The 14,167-nt window shown below is 38.3% G+C and overlaps 2 protein-coding genes and 1 pseudogene across 3 annotated transcripts; 1 reads left to right on the forward strand and 2 right to left on the reverse strand.

Moving 5' to 3' along the window:
• Positions 1 to 6,975, forward strand: TRM22 (DnaA initiator-associating protein). Of its 2 annotated transcripts, XM_086240510.1 has the most exons (6): positions 1 to 457; positions 818 to 1,086; positions 1,202 to 1,266; positions 1,386 to 3,176; positions 5,845 to 5,956; positions 6,120 to 6,975. In XM_086240510.1, the coding sequence occupies exons 2-6, from the start codon at positions 930 to 932 to the stop codon at positions 6,842 to 6,844; spliced, it is 2,850 nt and encodes a 949-aa protein (XP_086096636.1). In that variant the 5' UTR covers positions 1 to 457; positions 818 to 929; the 3' UTR covers positions 6,845 to 6,975. The 2 variants fall into 2 exon arrangements, with proteins under 2 accessions (XP_086096636.1, XP_086096635.1); XM_086240509.1 differs by having other exon boundaries at positions 1 to 1,086.
• Positions 6,976 to 7,241: 266 nt separating this feature from the next.
• LOC147286527 (uncharacterized) lies at positions 7,242 to 8,489 on the reverse strand. The gene has a single exon (XM_086242141.1). The coding sequence runs from the start codon at positions 8,190 to 8,192 to the stop codon at positions 7,521 to 7,523; it is 672 nt and encodes a 223-aa protein (XP_086098267.1). The 5' UTR covers positions 8,193 to 8,489; the 3' UTR covers positions 7,242 to 7,520.
• A 2,011-nt stretch (positions 8,490 to 10,500) lies between these two features.
• On the reverse strand, positions 10,501 to 11,636 carry LOC147286528 (tryptophan synthase alpha chain pseudogene; annotated as a pseudogene).
• Positions 11,637 to 14,167: the final 2,531 nt, after the last annotated feature.

A 14,167-nucleotide genomic window follows, 5' to 3' on the forward strand; every position in this document is an offset into this window, starting at 1 on the left:
CTAGCAGTAGCAGACAGACGTAGACCCAACGACACCTTCACACACACACACACACACACAGGAATCTCGGATTTTCTATTTCCAATTTTGTCCCTATTCCCAAAACAACAAATATTATTTTACTCTTCGCGCTCTGTAGCGTTGGCCACCGCTACAGTTCGCCTGGGGCGCACTCTGTTGTCCGTTTTTGTCCTCCTCCGGCTATCCTACGCACACGTGACACGCCACGTACCCTCTTTTACTGACAAGCCAAGTCTCTTTTACAGTAGGAGCAAGACTGAAGAGACTGCGAACAAAGCAAAAGGCTTTTGAGTAGAATGGCAGAAGGAGGAGCCTTCTCGAGCTGCTCCATGTTTTCGATCTCTAGGGGTTCGCAACAAACGACGTGTCGTATGTACGGGTCTCTTTCCTTCGGCGCTTTTCATGTTCGTCTCTATTCAATCTTCAGTCTCATCAGGTTTAGCTGCTTTCCTTGGTCCATTGCGTGCTGCAGACATGTAGAAAAAGAGATACAGTTTTAGCGTGCGTCGTTGTTTTGCGGTGAAAGGTTGCTTTCGTAGCTCTGCAATTTTTATTTTTGCAGAGGCTTGTTGTTGTTTGTTCTTTACTCGCTTATTAAGCAGTCCCAGTCCAATTATTGTACGGAGTTCTATTTCTGGGTTTTTTTTTTTTCTCAAGTGTTTTGGGTCTTTGATATTTGCTCTAGTGTATGGTATTTTGGGAAGGAGAAATGGGGTTGAGCTTTTCGGTGAAATGGGGTTTTAAGAAAATTGGTTCATTGTCTTGCATTTTTTAAATGGGGAACTGGGTTTTGTAGATTTCATGGAGGTTTGAGTTTTTGGCTTCACAAGCTCTCAACTTTTGTTGGAGGTGGAGTTTTCGGTTTGGAAGTAAGGTTTTGAGGTTTTCTTTAGTGGAGGAGAAGAAAAATGAATGATAGTACAGGGAAAACGGCATCGAGTTTGGCCATAACAGAGAAGCGGACGCATAAGCCTGGTGGTTGTGTTAGCATTTTCATCCAGCTCTTCGATTGGAACCGCAGGTTCGCCAAGAAGAAGCTCTTCTCCAGGAAATTGCTTCCTCCATGTGAGTATTTTTCCTATCATATAAAGCTGCATTGCTCTTCTTTATAAGCTCATCTTACTTCCTATCTGATAAAAAAAATGTTTGATGATATTTTTGTGTTATTATGATGTATCAGCTCGTGCAAAACAAGTTGCAAAGAAGTTTAAAGATGAGAAGATGCCCCATTCCAAGCTTCATTTAGTATACATCATATTTTACCTTTTTGATTTGGATTCTTGCTTTTCATGTACTTTTCTTGGTGGGTTTGATTATTTTAACTCCCTTTTTTTTTTGGCATGCTGGGTGTTCTTGAATCATAGATTGCTGATGAAAATAGTGGGGGGTTCCCAAATGTGAAGAAAAATACGAATCGTAGCGTTGTTGAGCATAAGCATGAACTGCGAGCTCCGAGTTTGGTTGCTAGGCTAATGGGTCTTGAAACCATGCCTGCTGCACGTGAGAAGCCCAATAAAGCTTCATTTACGGATGCTTGTGATAGTGGAGAGAAGAAATTTGTGAATAACGATAGTGATTGTGATAGAGAAGAGATGAATTGGGACAAAGGAAATGCAAAGCTTGAATCAAGGCCTCAGAAGCTTCAGAAAATGGGGCCTTATGAGAAAAGGGCAGTGACTCGGTTTGGAGCCGAGACACTTCAAATTAAGAGTGTTCTGTCACGGTCCAGAAAGCATCATCATCACCCAAAGCTTGCTACTCCAGTGAAGAGTCCGAGGATTCCTTCTGGGAAAAATGCTTCTCGAACCTCTCGGTTGATTGATGCTGCTACTAAAATTTTGGAACCTGGGCTGCAGTCTACAAATAGAGCAAAATGCACTCTCACTTACCCAAGTTCTTTTCATTATCCTCGTATCGATGAGGTTGTGGCAGAAGGAACAGTGGTTCAATCACCAGAAATATCTAAACAAACAGGTTACAATGCTGGTGCTACTAATTCTCTGATGGGCCATACTTCTTGCAGAAATTGCGGTAATTTGGTAGATGTTGTGGACTTGAGGTCAAAAGTGGAGGAACAACAATCTGTTTTTCCATCTTTGGCTTCAAATATTGTCAATGCCTCTTCACCGGTAGCAGAACAAGGTAAGCCCAAGTCATCTGTATCCTCCTTTGGGCAAGAAGAAGATGCAACTTTTCAGGGAACCCAGGAACAACCCCTACCAGTTTCTGGTCAAAAGGGCGTACGATCCCTTGGTGAACCTTTTACAGAAAGAAAGTCTTTGCCTCTTGAAGGTCAAGCTTCATGGCAGTTGTCTCCGGGTCAACCATGCAAGCCTCAGAATGAAGAATCATCTTCTTTCACCTTAAAGCACATGTCTCAGATGCAGCAACAAATGTCACTAGGAAGGGAAAGAATGCCACCCAGATCGAAACTAAATAATCATGATAGCAGAAGAGCCTCATCAGCTGCAAATGCTGTTAGAGGGAACAAAGACTTTGTTGCCTTGAACCGAAGTCTGAGTGGTCGCACCCAACCAAGGGTGCCTACCAAAATGAACGAGTCTAAGTTTGACACAGAGAGGAAAACCCTTAATGGGAAAGATGATTACCCACCACAGTTAAGAACTTCAATGCGTAAGAGGAGGATGATCAATGCTAGTGGCCAAGTTGAAGGTAGAGGTTTTGTTAGTTCAACTGCCACAAGGCCGAGGAATGTTCAGTTTGATTCGCCATCAGGAAAAGGAGTAGAAAATGGTGCTCACTTGATGAACAACACTTGTGCTAAAAGTAAATTATATGCTCAGAGAGAAGGTAACAGAGCTTATGGAAATAAGGACACTGATGTTATTTCATTCACATTTAAATCTCCTATAAGGAACAAGACTGCAATCTCCTCAGATATGGAGGGTGCAACCATGGACAATGACACAAAGACACCTTTCCAAAAACCATTGCCACTGAGTGGAGATGCTATTGGTGCCTTTCTGGAGCAAAAATTAAGGGAGCTAGCTTGTCAAGAAGATGATGACTTGGCAACAAGTGCTTCATCCAAGAGATCCACTGCTATGATTCTTCAAGAGTTAATATCTGCCTTGACTGCGGACCGTTCCATTTCTCATGATGGTGACATGGCCGATAAAGATATAAAATCACCAGTAAGTTCCTTTTTTCTATGGATACATTGTTCTATTTCTCATGATGGTGACATTGCCAATACAGATATAAAATCACCCGTAAGTTTTTATTGATACATTGCTCAAAATCCTAACTGTTGAGCAATTTACACCCCCTCCTTTTTTGGTGGGCTTTTGGGGGCTGATGTCACTTTGCCTTACTCCTCACTAATTGTACTACAATGTTGTTTCCAATTGTTGTATATTAGGAGCCATTTGTGTTAAAAAAAAAAAAAAAATTACAAACAGCACACTTGGATCTCAGCTTGCTTGTCTATTCAAAAATCATTTGTTGGAACTTTAGACTGTATTTGACTATTTTGAGAGAACAGTGTTTCTGAATTTTGGGTATTTTCTGACAAAATGAAGTCTGAGAACTTTGAAGAGCAATTTTATGATCATAGTTTTAGATTTCACTATTTTTCCTATTTGAAACCTTTTTTGTTGGCTTATTGTGTGTCATTATTCTTATTATGATTAAAATCAAGTATTACTTGTAAGTGTCTAATATGAAGGCTTTTAGGAATTTCGTTTTAGATGTATGATTGGAGTTCTCAAAATGGAAAATGTAGTACTGGGTTAGTTATACAACTGCCATCCGCAATGCCAATACATCCAAGATCTCCCATTAAATGTTGTAGATATTGATGGAAGATAATTGGGCATTTTTCAAGTTGGATAACTATTATAAAGGTTTAGTCATATTAGGTTGCATCACTGTGAATCCTGATCATGTTTTATATAGTTGGAGATTTCATTTCTATATATATTGTGGATACAAACAGAAAAGTTCTGGAACTAGGATGGCTAAATAAAATGGAAACATCATTGTTGCCGGTTGGATTCATTAGACCTGCTGGAACTTTCTGAGTACTTGCATAGGATGACTGTTCCACCAAGCTAGTTTAGGTTTTGACACCTTGTCAGAAATATGAAGCAGAATGGCAACTCTTTCTTAATCATTATAATGATCTTGACCATGTATTTTGTTTATCCATTCTCATGTCCTTTAGCACCTTTGTGAGTGCTTACCCAGTCTTTTAACAGTAATTACTGTGACATCTACTTGGTATGGAGATTGCACCTGCATTGTGAACCATGCTACTTGTAATTTAGATGATGACAGGATTGAAGAGGAATTCAAGTATTGAGAACATATGATATTGCATTAAGATCAGGTTCCCAATTTGGAAAGTTAATTCATTAAGGCATTCTGGATGGACTATTGATTCAGTTTTCTTACGCTTTTCTTAATAATATCAACAAAAAATTCATATTGCATTGACCAACTAGGTGCAGATCCTTGGTTGTATTTTGTAAAGTGACTCTCGGTTGTCAGTGACTGCCTGTAAGAAAGATTATCAACTCTTCAGGAATTACATTTTCGGGCTGGTTGTTAGTACATTTGCTTCCTTTTCTTGTGTTTCTTAGTGAAAAATTATATGGAGGAGCATTCCTCTTGTGATGTAGAACCAATAGGGAGAAATATTCGAGGGAGAGAAAGTGAGGAAGAAAGAGAAGAGAGGGCAAGGAAGCAGAACAAGAGGGGTAGCTAGGGTTTTAACATTTCATACATTCAAGTTTGTCCCCAAAAGAGTCACATCGTAACCATTTTATCCCTTCAATCCAAAATCTACTCAAAATTAAAATCCCATAAAATCCTCAATTGATCATTTTGCATGGATAAGGATACAAGATATGTGGTATGGTATGACACGACGATAGTACAATTGTACAAAGCTCCAAAATTAGGATATGCATACAACTAGGATACAACAATATACGGAATATTCTCTAGAGCGATCAATCTGCACTGTCGATATCATGGTTGATTGATACACAAAGGATGCTTCCTGATAAGATTGTGTATTTCAAGGTGTAGGTTTAGAGCTTAAATTTTAGGTCACAATACCCGAGAGCTAAAACCTAGAATCTAAGTGATGAACAAGTGAGGAGTTACTATTGTATTATCTTATCATTTTCCATAAAGTTAGAGTGAGAAGGATGAGGTAGAGACTTCTCTGAGTATTGTGCTAAAATATAATTTGCTAGCTGATTGAAGGAAGGTTTGAATCCTTTATGGAAAAAGGAAAGAAAGTGAACTTGTTTTGAGGTGAGATGTTACGGGTGAAACTGATTGATGCAAAAATGAGGGAAAAATTATTGTGAAATGTTCCTCATGCAAAGTGGCCTTTTGATAGAGGTTAATGGCCTATGGGACTCCAAACCCGGGTTGGGGTTTGAGGCTCTACACCTGTGTCATAATCATTAATACTGTTCTTGTTGACAAAATTGTGAAGGTGAAGTCCTTAAAATGCGTCTTTAATATGTTATTTGCTCCAGTCCCAAAACAAAAAAAAAAACTGTTATGTGATTCACCTCAAGTTTTACTGCTTAATGTTTCTGCTGAAATATCTTCAGTTGTTAAAGCTTAGTTGCATTTCCATGCAAGATAGTTCTTTATGTTTCTTTTTTTACCCATCATTAAGTTCTCTTGGCAATTAGGATTGTTAGTCTCTCTGTTAATGTGCTTGCGTTGTGGCTAACTTGCACGTATTATTATTTTCTAGAGATTTGTTTCACAGTTGACAAAAAGGGTGCTCTGGCAAACATCTTTACTGACTCCTTTGGTTTCTGTGTTACTCCTTAGGTTGAAGGAAAGAAAGATAGGTCAGTTGGAATCTCTCAGGATGGTCGTCATCTGAGCCCTGGGTCTGTTTTTGAAGCTTCATTCTCTTCTAGTAGTCTGGATGATAGCTCAGGTAGAGTACTTGAATAATAGTAGAGATTGCAAAGACAAAAACAAATGCATAATTACCTTTGCTAAAATCTGCTACATCATTTTTTGCTGTCTAGACATCCTTTGAACCTTCTAAATGTGATTTTTATGTTTTGTTAATTTTCATTTGTCTTGCTTCCATACAGGGCATAGGTCATTCTACCCTAGCTCTATGGATTACTCCGATGATCATTTGCAACCACTGGGACACGACGTTGATTGCATAGACTCTGCCACTTCAGTGGACATAAAGAAGACTGGTAGTGAGATGATGACTGCTCTTGTCAATAATGTATCTAGGTTATTACATGGAATTGATGCTGCTGGCGGAAGATTCAGGAGCAAACTCACCTATGCCAATGAAGTCATCGTGAATGCTGAACTATTGTTTGGAGATGTGACTCTCCATAACATAGATGGTATTGAAGGTCTTGTCATCAGTCCCTTTCTTCTTGATCTGGAAACTATTGCCAGCAGCATCTTGAAAAATTGCAATGTGTTTAGTGGTTTGGAGGACACCAAAGAGGGGAGTCAACTTAGTGAATTACTTTTCGACTGTGTTATAGAGTATTTGGACTCAAAGTATGGCCGATACTCTAACTCCGGATTCAGATTTTGGCAAAAATTGCCTTTGTCCATGAATCTTAAGTTGATTCGAGAGGTTGAAGAGGAAATTAAAAAGTGGACACATTTGGCTGGAATGATTCCTGATGAGATAATTGAATGGGATATGAGCCATTCGCTGGGGACATGGACAGATTTAGATATTGAAGCTTTTGAGGCCGGTTCTGAGATTGATGGGGATATTCTTCAAAGTTTGGTTAATGAAGTTATGATAGACCTCTGCGAGAGCAGGTTGGGTTCCTTTTGAATTTCATGGAAACCCTGGCCTTAGTTTTTGGTTATCAGCCATGCGAAAATGTGAGATGCAATATGCTGTCTTTTAAACCGAGCAAGACGGTATTCTTTTGTACAAATCAATGGAAGGTTTAGTTTAATGTATTGGATTTTGTAGATGAGCTTTGTGTTTATTGTATGCAAACGTTTTTTTTTCAAGTAATCTTTAATTCAACTGAAGTATTGAAAGATGAAAATAAAGGGGTAGGGATGATGGGAGTACAATTGGGTTTGAGAATGTAAACTTTTCTCAAACGTGCACCACCCAAAAGGGAAAAAAAATGACATTTGCTAAATGTATGAAAATTCTGAGAGAACTTGGAGCAGGCTAAATACATGTCAACAATTCCCAAGTACATGTCAATATTATTGAACTCCATACTAGATCTGAACTCCATCAAAGGGGAGTGGAAATTCATCACTTGATGAGCAGATTACACTAAAAAATCATCATAACTCAAATACTAGATACATCATACATCCAAAGCTTTACAACCCATCAGAATCAATAAAAGAATAAGTGGAGTGGTAATTAAACCCTCAGGCAAGAAATGAAGAAAACAACCCAAAAAAACCCTCATAGAAAGCCAAACAATTTAGTAAAGATATAAGAGCAAATTCAGAGATTGGCCACCACCACAACCACACTCTCAAAATTGCCTGTACCCCAAAACAGTCTTGGGCAGCACTCTACCACCATTCCTCCCAGTCCTGCTTTCACCACTAATAGCATTAGCAGCAGCCAAAGACAACCCCTTCAACTCCTCAACACTCGCATAGCTCTTTCTCGCCATCAAACCCCCGCCGCCATAGCTCCTCTTCTCCCCTGCACTCGCCGACTTGCTCCCTCTCGAATTCGACAAAACCCCATTTGCCTTCGACCCTGTCTTCTCCGGCGGAGTCATCTCCAGCAGCGAAGGAAGCCTTGTTGGTGGCGGCTTTCGATTCTCTTTCCGCAGCGCCGCAGAGAAATCTGGCACCGACTGAGCAAGAACAGAGGTCGACCCTTTTCGCCCGCTGCTCAAACTAGTCTGAAACTTGACCTGTTTCTTCAATTGGGTCGGTTTCAGTTCCAGCTCTTCGGGTTCTTCTGGTCTCAGATACCTCATTCGCAGCTTCGATTCTCTGAGCTCCGCGTACGCTTTGTATCTGGGGCCTCTCTCCATGATGTAGCTCTCTGTGGTGAGCCTCAGAGGGACTGGTTGGTCTGAGTTTGGGTTCTGGGAGAGGACGAGAGAGATGGGGTCAAGGGCGCGGAAGAGAGATTGAAGATCAGGGTTTGGTTGATGGGTTTGTAGCAGAGAGCCGTTAGTCTCTGCCATTGTTGATGGTTTTGAGGTTTTTGGTTTGATTTAATAATGGCTTTTGTAGTTTCTTCTTGGGGTTTACTGCACTTTGTAATTAAAGAGTTTAAATTGCAACGGTCTAAAATTAGAGAGAGAGCTCTTTTGATCTTTTGGTCTTTTACTCTTTTTCTTGCTTCCAACGTTCCGATTTTAGGTGGGTCCCTTTTAGAAATTAAAAAAGGATTTAAATCACTTTGGATCCCATATCAACGGTCGGATTTTACTGAAATTTTCATGATGGTTTTTGAGAGCCTTGGATCTGACTTTTTAGGATTTTTTTCTTTTTCATTTTCTTTAGACTTTTTAGGATCTTCTGAGTTCTGACAAAAAAAAAAACTTTTTGTAAATTAGGATCTTATTGGAAGGTGCCAGACTGCCAGTAGGGTTCCTTAAACCAGTCTCTCTTTGAGATGACTTTTTTATTTTTTGGTTCAGGCCAAAGCAAAAATTAAAGAGGAAAGGACATTTTTGTTGTGAATTGACATTGTTGATATATATATTTTTTTGTGGATAGGACAATGTTGATTGTTGAACAAAGGCGGCCATTTGAAAGCTTTCCAGTTTCCACTTGGAGGAGGTCTGCCTCCATGTGACCAAATTGTAAGGAATGTGTCATAAAACATTAACCCCAAATATAAGTTTATAAGATAATACTTTCAATTATTTTATAAAGATAGAAAGCTACATAAACCCATAATGATTTCGGCAAAATTGATATTCCTACGGTAGATGAACTTGTAATGGGACCTATTGCAAATGGAAGTTTTAGTATTAATTTAAACGAGTCACTTGGCCATAGAATGAAACTCTACCTGCCCATTCTCGATCTACTATGTTGGGCAAGCTATAGAAATCAAGTGTCATGCCCCGAATAAAAAATTTTATTGCTTAATGTTCGACAAAGATTACAAATTTACAATCGGGGATCAATATTATATTGAACTTGACTCTTACTACCCTGTTTTCAGAACAACAAATAACAATAAATTGAACTAGACTCTTCTGACCGAAAGAAAAACAATGCAAAAATCAAATAAATAAACAAAAAGAAAAGTTAAAAACCTAAGGAATTGAAAGAGGTGATGAATTAGGAATATGAGATCAGGGAGAAGAAATTCAAAGAGAAAAATGGGCAAGATGAATTAGGGCCATTAAATTTTGGAGGGATAAGATGATCTTTTAATAAAAATAATTTTAATTTGATATAATGATGTGTATAACAATATTCATTAAAAAATAAAATAGTGATGTATACTATTTAATTTCGCCACATTAGATTAAAACACATTTTAAGTACAAAATATGAGGTTCAAATCTTTTCCCATTATGAATACAGTAGTGCTAAATATACCACATTTTTATACCATAATTTCATACCACCTTATGTGGCAACTTACATGGCATTCATACATTGGATACTAAAAAATAAAAAGAAAAACTCAAAAAAAAAAAGAAAAATTATGTCCAATAAAGTAATGACACGTGAGATGGTATAAAAATGTGGTATAAGAAATGTGGTAAGTATAGCATTATTCTTATGAATATTGTTCTATAAAGCTAAAAGTACTTTGAGTTTCAAATAATTAGTAACAATTTTTACAGTAAAAAAGGTATATTCCATGCATACTCCACCAAAAGAAAAGAAAAGTCTTGAAGATACTTAAAGTGCATGTGCGTCAAGAGGCTAGCATTACAAGAGCTACGAGGACGTAATTAACTTTTTGAAGATTTACTATAATAACCGCCACTAAGTTGTGCTTACAGAGAAAAATTTAAATGATGGAATAACTTAGTACATGTAAATGTGGCTAGAACAGCAACAATGTTGTAACAATAGATCATGACTAATATGGAAGCATACATGCATGCATGATATATATACTAGCTAATATAAGGTTAATTATAATACAACAAGATACGGATCCAGCTAGCTTCTCTGTTTTTGTTCTTTTTTTTTTTGGCCACTCTGTGTCTTTTTGTTCTTTTGTTTTGGGAAGAATCTCTCTTGTTCAGTCTTTCTCACCTCCATTGCATCTAAAACCATTTTATCCATCTTTCTTAAGTCGTTGTTAGATAATAGGCATGGTATTGTGAAAGCTGCACAATGAATCATTGTGTTCAACATTTGCTATAAGTGTTTTGTACTTTTTGTGCAGTTTATTGAGTCTTTTTCTTGGATCTTTTTTTTTTTTTTAAGTTAGAAAATTTTTTAAGTAAGAAAAACAAAAACAATATTTAGATCGAGAAGAAAGTAAATAAAGACAGAGGAGCCGGATCCACAAGATACTACCTAAATATTGTCTTCGATCCAGTACTATTATCTAAACACTATATATTCAACAAGATACTACTACTGCAACTTTTTTTAAAAAATTAAATAGGTAATCTTAGCTATATATGATTAGGGCATGTTTCAATATCTCATAAAATGTCATTAAGGGAGTGCAGATTTGAAGGATTTGGTGAAAGCTTCTAGTTGTTTCAAGCCTTCTTGAGGAGATTTGGCTTCACCCAACACCTTCACAATGGCACTACCAACAATAACACCATCAGCTCCCCACTCTGCTACCTGTTTCACATGTTCAGGCTTTGACAGCCCAAAACCAACTGCCACAGCCTTGTTTGTTGCCTCTTTAACTTCCCTTAAAAGCATCGGAACTTGTTCATTCACCGATGCACGAGCACCGGTAACCCCCACCGAACTCACGAGGTATACGAATCCTTCAGATGCTTCGACCAAGTTCTTCATTCGATCTGTTGGAGTAGTGGGTGTAGTTAGTAACACCAATTCAACATTATTTTCCAAAGCTTCCTTTCTCAAACTTCCCATCTCCTCCAATGGAAGATCAGGAACCACAAGCCCATGCACACCAACGTCCTTAATGGTGGACATGAAGTTTGGAATCCCACGCTTGAGAATCGGGTTGTAGTACGAAAATAGAACAATTGGACAAGACAATTGTGGAACCACCTCCTTGAGCATGGAAATAACTTTGTTGAAATTGGTCCCTCTTGCTAAGGAACGGTTGGCTGAAGCCTGTATAACTGGACCATCCAACAATGGATTGGAGTAGGGCATGCCTAATTCGATTACATCCGACCCACAAGAATCGAGCACCTTCAATGCTTCTGCCGTAGTGGAAAGATCAGGATCACCGGCAGTGATGTAAGGGATGAATGCCACTTTGCCTTGCTCCTTCAATTTTGTAAAGGTTTGGGAGAGATTGATGGTGAGAGCAGCCATTGGACAAATTCGTTTCTTGATTGAAAGGGTTGATGTTTGGGAAGGGTCAGAACGGATATGAATGAATGGGTTTTGAGGTTTCTTCATCAGTTGAAGAAAGGCAGTAGAAGTAGTAGAAAAAGCCATTATTGAGTACAATGAAAACTTATTGAGGCTTTAATTTAATTTCTAGGATTCTTAGTATGTGAGCCATATATATAGAGATATCTATATGGATTCCTAGGAAGTTGGGAACACTGAATTGCATATGTGGACATGCAATGGAAGTCAGCTAATCATGAAATTCAAACGTGAAACACTTTTCTTCTTCTTTTTGTTAAGCTAACGTGGAACATTCCTAATGGCCAAAAAAAAAAAAAAAACGTGGAACATGCCTGCTCTTACTTAGATCGCTAGTCGCTACATGTGTTTTGCCGAGTAGGAACGTGTTTTTGAAGGAAAACGTACAATTAATGCTATGGTGCATGTATTGGCCAGAAAAAAAAAAAAATGCTATGGTGCATGTCATATCTTATGCTCCAACTTTGTGTCCTTGGCAATGTCATGTCATTCAACATTTTCTATTGTTTAAGTTAAATTCTCTACATTTTTCTCAAAAAATGTCTCCACACCATTAAACTCACCTTATCCTTGTTCATTACTTTACAATTATAGTCAATTTCTCAAAGGAAGATCTAATAGAAAAAAAAAAAAAAGCAATTTTTTAAGGGAAGAGAACCAGAGTTTGGGGCTTTTCTTCATGGATGACGTCAATAGCCCACCAAATATATATGGACCAAAAATTTTATTTCATCTCTACACAAACTTGACGATATACGTATATATGATCGAGTTCCTTATTGCAACAATATTGCATTTACTTTGCCACTAGAACGAGACAACCAATGGGTGTTCTTATTGATTCCCATTTCCCACTCAAACTTCGTTAAAAGCACAAAGTGATAAATAAATTAAGAGAAGGGAATATCTTGACTTTCTATGATATCAAATCCTTCACAGGGAAACTGTTGCTTTGAGTTGGAAGCGTTTGGTAAAAATTGAAAAGCAACTTTGTATCACAATTGTCAGGTGACTCACAATTAAAGCAGCTAATTAGTATTTGATAAATATTAATGAAGCTACTTTTTATGAAAATTGGAGGTGAATGATCGTAATTATGCAAAGCAAGTCCTCCGAGACGATGCTTTTAAAAGCAGCTATGAGTTACAAAAAACCGGTCATTTTAATGAAATATTTACATTTCTTATTATACCCTTGTTCATTTTAGAAAAATTACATGTCTTATCCCTCACATTTTCACAGTACTGTCTTCTCCTCCATTTTCTCTCACGGTCTCTACAACTTGAAAGCCTTCGATCGCCATTTTCTTCTCGTCATCTCCATTTGTCTGTTGTCGTCGTCTCCAATAGCTAGGTTAGTGCTCTATGTTTCTTTCTCTCTCTCTCTCTCTCTCTCTCTCTCTCTCTCTCTATCTCTCTCCCTGTCAAAATTTCTTAAATTTTTTATTTAGAGTTTCTAAATTTTCTATATATGTGAGTCAAGCCGGGCTTGCTGTTTGAATTTTTTATTTTTGTTTGAGAATTTCATCTTAGTTAATTAGTGATTGCTAATATCAACTGGGTTTCTATTTGAATTTTTGGGTTAGTTATTATTAATGTGAAAGAACCAAATACAATGATTGATGAATAAAATTATCTGTCATGTCATCTATTTGCTATTGTTGGTATTTTTAGTGATTCAAAGCTGCATTTATTGTTCCTTTCTTGTACAGATGATAGATGTTAGTAGCATTCTCTTTTAGTGTATATAAACAAGTATATGTTAAGTGTTTGTTTTTGCTGGTATATGGCTCATGTTTGTGGATAAATCCACATGGATTCGATGGACAAATCAGATGACGACACGTGGCAATCTGTCTTTTCAACCACTGACTTAGACAAACCGATTATCAATATCATCACTCTAGCTCAACAAGACACGATCTAGACTTCACCATCGATGCTTGGCATACGCCACCCTGTCCGAGCCGATCATAGCTCAACCATCAAACATCCTATAATACCAAAGCATTATCTCCAAGTCTTAAACTCTGCTTGGCTCGGCCAGACGATGTTCATGATTGTATAGCTCGGCTCGGCTTGACCAGACGAGATGATGATTGTACAACTCACATTGGCAAAGGGGACTTTGGTGCCTTAGGTAACCCTAGCTATCCCATCTCAAGCTAGAATTACAAGTACAGTAGAGTGTCAAGTGGTAGGCACTTGAGTATGGCTGAAGATATTTTCCAGACCTTCTAGAAGGATGGTGGATCGTAGTCCCCAAGCTGAGCCGAACACATGTCATCCATGAATCTCCCATGTATGAGGCAGTTGAATGTGCCAGATCGGAAAGGTAAGGCATTGGGCCGAGCCGAGCCGAGCCCAATGGTCGAGGCGATCCGGTGGTGGCAAGATTGTCCAAGTCAGTCTAATCATGATCGAGCATTTGGCCGAGCCGAGCCAAACTGAGCCCAATGGTGGCAAGATTGCCCAAGCCAGTTTGATCATGATTGGAAATTGGGCCGAGCCGAGGTGATAAGGTGACTGGGGTGGCTGACTAAGTCAACCTTTGACTGGTCAAGGTTCCACGTAGGATCTCTGAGGCGGTGGACTAGAACATCCGAGCCGAGCTAAAAATATGACTTTGTCCCTTCTAGAATAGCGGT

Source organism: Dryas octopetala, chromosome 4, assembly GCF_963921425.1.
Source record: "Dryas octopetala chromosome 4, drDryOcto1.1, whole genome shotgun sequence".
In the NCBI taxonomy this organism is placed as follows: Eukaryota; Viridiplantae; Streptophyta; class Magnoliopsida; order Rosales; family Rosaceae; genus Dryas; species Dryas octopetala.